This window comes from Dunckerocampus dactyliophorus, chromosome 10 (genome assembly GCF_027744805.1).
Source record: "Dunckerocampus dactyliophorus isolate RoL2022-P2 chromosome 10, RoL_Ddac_1.1, whole genome shotgun sequence".
Taxonomy (NCBI): Eukaryota; Metazoa; Chordata; class Actinopteri; order Syngnathiformes; family Syngnathidae; genus Dunckerocampus; species Dunckerocampus dactyliophorus.
The window spans coordinates 8,151,678-8,160,706 of NC_072828.1; the positions used below are offsets into that span (position 1 = coordinate 8,151,678).

Consider the following 9,029-nt stretch of genomic DNA (forward strand, 5'->3'; position numbering starts at 1 on the left):
TTTGTTTCATTGTTATTCATTGGACCCCTGCGTCCCTAGTGAGGATAACGGCATGGAAAAATGGATGGATGGATGTTTTTAATTGGTTAACTTGTTACACTTGTATGACAGTGACTAAAAGTGTTAAATGGTGAAAAGCGTGTGTGTCCAAGCTGCGTGTGTCTCTTGTTATTATTTTCCTCTCATTCTGCAGCCTTTTCTTCTCGGCATCATGAATAATTTGTGGCCGTGCCTTGTTGCACGCTGACAGCCGTGCAGCTGCTTTGCAGTGTTTTTGTCACATCAGGTGAATAATGAATAAGACACAACACAGGCAAGGCCTCCGTCCTCACAGGGAGGGGCGGCCGGGTTGCACACTTTCTCCTAAACTTTGCAGAACCAAGTGTGCGACGCACCATCAGAGCAGTTAATCAGTGCCGCCGGTTCACAGGTTCGATGCCCAAACTCGTTTAACCGGCGTGCTGGGCGCCAACAAAGCAGAGAAAAGAGCAAATATTATGACAACACACACCTCTGATGTGCACCCTCAGGGGAACCATCACATGTACTCTTTGTGGGAACTGATCATGATGACGATAATCTTTACATGTGCTGTTCTCTTTAAAAAACATGTTTAGACCAGGGGTGTCCGAAGTGCGGCCTGGGGGCCTGCAGCTCGGCATATTGTAGAAATAAAATAAATTCATTATTTATGAGATATTTTATTAGGTATTAGACTAATTACACCAGGCTAATATGTGAATGTTACGGTCTACACCAGGGAGTGTCCAAACTTTTTCTAACGAGGGCCACATACTGAAAAATGAATAGCCGCGGGGGCCATCTTGATACTTTTCATTTTGTAAAAAAGGCTAATACCAATCCGGTACGCTGAAAAAAAACAATCTGCGTGTCAGCTTTGTGTTCATCAACATTTGTACTTTATCTCCTGACATTACGCCTCCGTGCTCTTTTTCTTTCTTTTTTTTTACCCCCATTTTTGCTGGGGGGTTTTCTGTTTGTGCCGGGAGCCAATAAAAAATGAGCTGCGGGCCACAAATGGCCCCCTTGACGTAATTAAGACACCACTGGTCTATATACACTCATGTTCAGATTTGATTGACACTGTCAGAGAGGAATTCAGTTAACAGTCTGTCTGTTATGTTGGTTGTCCAATACTGACGTTCTCCTCCGATTTCAGAACAATATTTACAGTTAAAGGGACTGTTTAATCTATTAGATTACATTCAGCTCCGGAACCCTCCACTTCTTTCTTTGATCGCAACACATATTATGTATATGCCTCACACACTTATTAAACACATTTAAAGTATAAAATGTACAAGAACGCGCCACTAATGAATGATCATGTGAGATGGTCCATGAACAGGTGAAATCAGTGTCACGGTGTCGCCTTTAGCCTGGTCGTCAGGCTAGCGTTAGAGGCTATCAGGCTATTGGGAAGATATTGCTCCAAATGAACTTGTATTCACTTTGCTGTAAATTCTGAGGCCGGATTGACTGTCGAAGCTACTGCTTCCTTAGCCAAACGAACTTTTATGCCACAGAGAACACAAGTATGTTGTATTCAAGCACCGACGAACAAAGCGGGAAATCCCAACACTTTTTTTTCAACATGAAAAAACATTGTCGCCGAAGCATAAAGACATAAACATGTAAAAATGTATGCTGTACATTTGACCTGTATTATCGCAATTTAAAAATTGTTACCGACTTATGGTGAATGAGATTTCTGCGGGACAAAAATGACCTATAATCTATAACTATATATATATAACATAAAGAAAAATAAATACTTTTTTAAAATGAAAAATCTGTAAATGCTGAATCACAAATGCACAGGTGTCCACTGTATTTTGGTCACATTTCATACAGCTGTTCCATTGACTCATTACATTTTGTAACATGTTAGTGTAAATTGCATCAGTCAGAATTGTAGCTGCATGAATAACTAACTGACTGTTTCCTTGTGTTTTCAAACATGAACAGAAAAAGTATCCGATTTTTCCATAGAGGTGTGTGTATTTGTATCTTTCTTTTTGTGTGCCTGCATCAACAGCTCCCTTTGTTTCAATCTAGGTTTTAAATCTTTTCTTCAAAGTGCAGGAAACCTCCAAGTGCCTGTAGAAATCCTCTTTTATAATTCATGTTTAATTCCAGATGAATAATAAAGCAGCAAAAACCAGAAGAGGTGAGCTTTTTTCCTAATTGCGCGTCATTCCGGCTGATGTCTGTCAGGACCGGTTCATGTGTGCACGTCCAATGATGAGGCAAAGATGTGGGCCAGACCCAGGCGTGATTGATTGTGGACTTCTTCCATGGATGCACACTCGAACGTGGCCCGAGGCGGCACGGGAATGTGGTCACGTTTAATGGAGGTTTGTTGGTCATGGAAGCCTCTCTGAGATTGACCTGATCTCTGGGGAGTCTGAAACCTGCATGTGTCTCGTACAAATGGTATTACTACATTAATTAGTCACACATTGAGTCCACCATTTGATCATCATTTTTTTAACTTCATTGTCCTGATTGTAAAATGATATTTAAACAGCAAGAGCCTATGTTTTATTTCTCTCCTGCTTCCTCTACTTGTTCTTCTGGGCCTTTAAAATATTCAAAGGCTCTGCAGGCCTCCTCCATGATGGAGAGGTGAGCCAAGCAGAAAGAAAATCTTTGTGAGTCACTGATTTCAATCATGGTGGATTAGTGGTGTGAAAAACAAAAACCTCTCAGCAGATTTTTATATTTCAACTGAAGTGGTGCAAACACTAACATTATCACTGTCCTTAATGTGTTTGTGTTTGTGTGTGTGTGTGTGTGTTTGTGTGTATGTTGCAGACACTCGATCACCTTCCCAGCCGCCATGAGGGTGCAATCCTTGCTTGGCAGGGAAAGTAAAAACCAAAGCAAACACACAAAAAGAAGAAATCTGCTTTGTGTTTATGGTGCAAACACATGAGTCAGGCTGGCATAACAAACAGCAGGTAGCAGGGATCCAATCACAGCAACAACACATCTTTCTTTCCCCTCAATCTGGCCAAAAAATTCAAACAAAATCAAAATGCATTTTTAAAAATCTATATAAAATATTGCATGAGGGGGTATACTGTCGTTGTCAGCCTGTTTTTTCCTCTACTTGTATTTTTTTTTTTTTGCACCAGCTCTGTTTTATGTATTTTTCCATAATTACATGTACTCATTTGCATTACTCACAGGGGCGCCCCTCCCTACATGAAGAATATGCGTTGTGCATAGGGCCCCAGAATCCTTGGGGGGGGGGGACCCATTTTGCGCAAGAGGCTGCGTTCTCTGCAAATGCACAAAGGATGCGCATAACAGCATCACTTCGGCCCAACATGATGAGTGACAGCATGCTGGAGAATTCACCTGTTCACCTGTCAGCTCCTGGTAGTGTAATGGTACAGCTGCTACCTCTAAAGGAAGAGGGCGCTCGTTCAATTCCAGTCCTAGATACATTTTTAAATGTATTTTGCACTAAAAATAATGTATTGATCAATTTCTTTCCCTTGTATTTGTATAGAGCTGCAACAATTCATTGATAAATCAATGATTATTCAATTATCCAATTAATCAACAACTATTTTGGTATTTGATGAATCGTTTTCTGTTTTAAAAATGTGAACATCCTCTAATTTTAGCCTCTCAAGTGTGAATATTTTTTATTTCCTCAGTCATCAATGAAGCAGACCTATTAACTTTGTGTTTCATATCAGCTTTGAGTTTGGAAAACAGTGATTGACATTTTTTCCTGTTTTTTTTATATGTTGCGGTTTTTGTTTGGTTCACACTGATTTAGTCTGTATAGGATTTCTCGATTAATCGACTAAGAACATCATTGTTAATTGCAGCCCTGTATGTGCATATTACTGTACTCCGAAACCTGCTTTTATTGTGTCACTTAGGTTCCTAAGATGTGGTGACCACACATTCCCAGGAAGGCCCAATGTGATTTTTTTCCCATGGGACCCTGAATAAATACAATTCTGCTTAGGGTCTTAATTTGGCCCCGGGCAGCCCTGATTACGAATGTCCTAGAAAGCACTTTGTGACCATTTTACTGACTAATTATTGTTCACAATCCATAGACTAAATTGTTCTTTTCCAATAAACAGAGTCACGTTTAATATGGCATGTATCGTTTTAATGCAGCTGTCGAAGCAGGAAGAAAAACAACCACACCTACAGTGTGTGACGTCATGACCTCGTTTTGTCAACAGCCAAAAACTTCATGAGCGGTGAGAAGAAATGAAGTTGGGGGCGGGGTCGAGTGCTCATCATTAAATGTCTCATGTTGTTTTGCCAGCATGACAAAGATTTCCATCTCCCCTCACAGTTAAATCCAACATTGTAGTGTTTGACGCTGCGCCGTGTTTTGTTCATAGAAAATAAATTATGCTTTTGTTGTTGTTTTACTTTTTTTTTTACACAATAGATGATATGCTGTACATGATGCATCGTTTCTCTCGGCTTCCGATGAAGCTATTTGAGTCCATGTTGCGTGTCTTTGTGTCTCCGCAGGTCCACTTTCCTCTGGAAGCCTTTACCGCACAGCTCGCAGCCGAAGGGCTTGTAACCGGTGTGCTTGCGGCTGTGCGTGATCAGGTTGGAGCTTTGGCTGAAGGCTTTGCCACACACCTGACACTTGTGAGGCTTCTCACCTGCAAACAGACAAAAAAACCACACAAAATGAATGTCCAAGCCCTCAGTCCACAAACACTAAACCTCTTGAACTTCCCCTCCGCAGACAACTTGCCGGTGTGGATGAAGGTGTGCTTCTTCATGTCGGACTTCTGATGGAACCTCTTGCCGCAGTACTGACACGGGTAGGGCCGCGTGTCCGAGTGGATGAGGAGGTGCGTGGACAGCGTGGACGACCTCTTGAAGCTTTTGCCGCAGATTTTACAGTCGAAACTTCTCTCCTGCGTCAGGCGAGATTTTCATTTGAGCATACCGAAAAATGCAACATGATGATTATTCTTATATGCATTATACATATAGGAATACTATAATTATATGTAAAATGATCATACGCATTTTATATACTGTAGGTCTGTATGCAGATAATGATTAGCATTTTATAAAATAAGCATATAATGACGATTCTCATTCCAGTACAGTATATCGATATATGCATATAATGATGATTATAATTACATGCATTTTAGCATGTCTATGATGGTTATCATTTTATATATAGCCCTATAAAGCTGATTATCATTTTATGCATTTGATATACAGTATATGCAGTATATTTATATACATTATATATATATATATATATATATATATAAAATGATCATTATCATTATATGCATTCATATAATGATTATGATTATATGGAGTATAAAGGCATATAACCTATGCAAACATTTTTATTACAAGCATTTTAGTATGTGTGTACTGTAATGCTGATTATCATATACATTTACATACATGTATATAATGATAATCTTATATAAATGAATATAATAATGATTATTATTCTATGCATTTGGAGTAACTGCATGTAATGACGTATGCATTCTATACAAATGCATATAATGATGACTACTATAAAAACAAACTGTCATCAGTGCTCAGACCAGTGATTCTCAAATGCGGGTACTAGGACCTGACTGGGTACTTGAGATTCAAAAATGATTTAAAATCTCTGGTTAGGGAGTACTTGGGATGCTTGAAAGATTGTTGGATTGATCCCTGTTAGTATTTACTCCATCATGGTTGTCTAACGATTTTCTTCTGTCATTTTTCTCACATGTACAATTTCGTAGGTGTCCAACGTGTGGCCCTGTGTCCACTTTCAGCCCCCCGCAGCGCGTTTTATATGGCCCTTTGAATATAGTCTTATAAATTACACTAATAGCTATTACATTTGTCAACTATAACACACAATCGTCGTTTTCTTCAAATAGCTAAGAATATATTGACCTACATTTGGTTACTTTTAGCATCTTGATTGCATCCTTGAATTTTCCTGGATGTGGCCCTTGCGGGCAGATGTAAAGCCGTGACACGAATCAAAGATTTAAAGGGACTATTACCGCCATTTTCTAAAAAATAATAATGTGACCAATTCAATGTTTTTTAATTGTCCTTTAGGGGATACAATAAGAAATACTGTGTATACAGTCAGTGTCTAGAGCTTAAAATGAAAAGGTTTTATCATTCAGTGTTTTATGCTATTCGCATGCTTCAATGGCTGCTCTTCTGCTGACGTGCACCGTGCATTGTTTTTTTTTTTTTCATACAAAGAAAAAACATCCTGCAGATATTAAAGCATGGATGCACTTTTGGGGCCTCAGTTCCAAAAGGTACAGTATGTTTGGCCTCTAAGACATCAGCAGAAGTCTATCATCTAAAACAGGGGTGTCAAACTCGTTTTCATTGAGGGCCACATGGCAGTTATGGCTATCCTCAATATGAGTATGAATATAACCTCATGATATTATCACACAATTTCCCATGCATTTGATTGTTATATATTTACTAACAAATGTAAATTATTGACACACATTATTCCCAGGCTTTCGCGGACCACATAAAATGATGTGGTGGGCCACATCTGGCCCCCGGGCCTTGAGTTTAACACGTGATCTGAAGTCTATAAGTGAATGTTAGAAATCTTACCAGTTTGCGTATACTTTCGGCATTTTGACGCCAGTTTTCTTTGGAGACATTTTTGCCATCTTGCTTTTAACTTGGGTTTTGATAACTATTTAAGTCTAGATAGGCTTTAGTAAAATGCTACTAAAGATGAAGTTCCATACAGTGACAGATCGAAGTGTTATTTTAAGGCACATTTCATATGGAGAAGGTTCGTCTGTCTTCTCCTTACAGGGGTGTCCAAAGTACAGTCCGCGGACCATTGTCAGCCCACGGCGTGTTTTTTATTGGCCCTCAGCAAAAATCCAATGCATTTATTATTAATGACATATTACAGTAATTTGCTTTGTCACCTATAACACAAAGCCAAAATGTGGATGAATATTGACCTACGCTGAATTGCTTTTAGCTTCTTTAATGCACAAAATGTATCAAAGTCAGCTTTTGATTCAGCTGTTGTATTGATTCCCATCTTCTCTTTTGTCTTGTAAATTGGCATCGGTCAAGCGGCCAGCATCCTTCAGTTTTGCTATGTGCCCGCCCCTTGCACTAAATAACGAAGTATATTCCTGGACACCTCCATCTCTTATATAGTCCTGGATATCAATTTAATGTGCACCTAATGAAATTAGGTTTAAAATTGTAATGTTTTTTATAGCAGTTTTCATTTTAGCAAAGTACTGTCATTGTTGTATTTATGTACTAATTGCAATTTGTGCTATGCCTAACATGTTTTTTTGTTTGTTTCTTTTGGTGAGCATCCCAGGTGACGTGATAGGTGAGAGCAGAGTCGTGTGCGTGTTTGACTCACCTGAGAGTGCACGGCCTTGTGTTGCTCCAGACTGACTGCATGTCCGAATGTTTTGTTGCAGATGTGACAAGCAAACGGCCTGGTGCCGCTGTGAGACCTGCGCACGTGGACCTCCAGGCCGTGTGGCGTGGAAAACACCTGGCGGACGAGCAGCAAAAACACGTCATCACATCGTTAGCATCATCATCGTCATTATCCAGCTGTGTGACGTGTCCGCCTGAACCCGCACCTTGCTGCACTTGACGCACTTGTAGGCACCGCTCAGCATCAGACTGGCGCACAGCACCTCCGGCGGGGGCCTTGCTTCGGGGGCCGCGGCGTGGAGGCCCCCCTCCTGGAAGAGCAGCGCGGCGGCGTGCCGGCCGTACGTCCTTAACGTCTCCTGCGAGTACACGGACGAGTGCACAGGATCACCAGGGTAGAAGCCCTGCACCGAGGAGGCGGGGGCCCTGTCCACCTCCACGCCGGGATAGAGGCCCTGCACTGCGGGCCCCGCGCAGCCGCTCCATTCATACGGCCGGAAGGGTACCGCGAAGGGCTGCGTGTCGTCCACCAGAGGAGAGAAAGACTTGACCGAATCTACTGCAGGAAGACGGGGAGGACACTTTAATGACACCAGAACATCAACGGACCAGAAGAGGAATCAAGTGACGTCATAGACCGTAATCCATGTGATCCTAATGATCTGTTATGTCCGCCCCAGCAAGGTGCGCGTACCCGGCGACGCAGACGGAGACGGCGGCCTCCAGAAGCCCTCGTAGTCCGGGGAAGGAGCGCACAGACTGCCGGAGCAGCTCAGCGGGGACTTGGGCGAGAAGTCAGCCGCGTCCGTGACGTGAGAGCCGGGAGAGAAAGTCATCGAGTCCACGGTCACGTCCGCCGCGTCCTCTGCAGAGAGAGTCTCAGGTGGACCAGCCCGATCCGGGAGGACACACGGTGGGGGACACCCGGCATCTTCACTCCAAGGACCTGCATCCCAACACTTATAATATTAATAACAGCCATAATTGACATTTAGGATGTATTTGGTCAGCTTTTTATTGTACATTAATTAGTGTATGATGAATTAAAAATACATTCATTTTAAATATGGGTACATTTAAAATTATCTTTAAAAAATACCACAACTAAGAACATTTCTTAATGTATGCTAAGAATGTGCACATACACAGGCTGGTATTTTATTTTGGAGGTGAAATGATACGGGTGAGGTTTTAAAAATCACATTTGCTTCACTCTTATGGAGACCAATAAGCAGTCACATAACAGTGAAACATATGAACAATTTGTCATATGTAACGTTTTTTTTAAATTAGATTATATCATGTTTCAATTGTTGAATAAAAGCAGAATTGCATTCTACAATTTCCAGAAATTTTAACAGCAGTCTACAAAGATGAAATGAGACAGCGCTATTGAAATAAACGTGACGTCATGACGTGTATAAAAGTTGTTACCTGTGCAGAAGTGTGCCAGAATGTGGTCCAGTGTGCGGGGCTGGTGATAACTGTGCGCCCTCTTACTCTTCACCAGGAAGGAGCGAGGCATCCTCCCTCCCTCTCAGCGTCTCTCTGCCGGGGAGACGCGCCTCAGG

At 41.4% G+C, this 9,029-nt stretch overlaps 1 protein-coding gene across 1 annotated transcript; it reads right to left on the bottom strand.

Annotated features, from left to right (window-relative positions):
* Positions 1-3,650: 3,650 nt before the first annotated feature.
* Positions 3,651-9,029, bottom strand: gfi1ab (growth factor independent 1A transcription repressor b). Its single transcript, XM_054789695.1, has 6 exons — positions 8,893-9,029; positions 8,153-8,404; positions 7,665-8,017; positions 7,436-7,573; positions 4,775-4,940; positions 3,651-4,679 (listed from the first exon to the last, which is right to left on the bottom strand). The coding sequence occupies exons 1-6, from the start codon at positions 8,981-8,983 to the stop codon at positions 4,501-4,503; spliced, it is 1,179 nt and encodes a 392-aa protein (XP_054645670.1). The 5' UTR covers positions 8,984-9,029; the 3' UTR covers positions 3,651-4,500.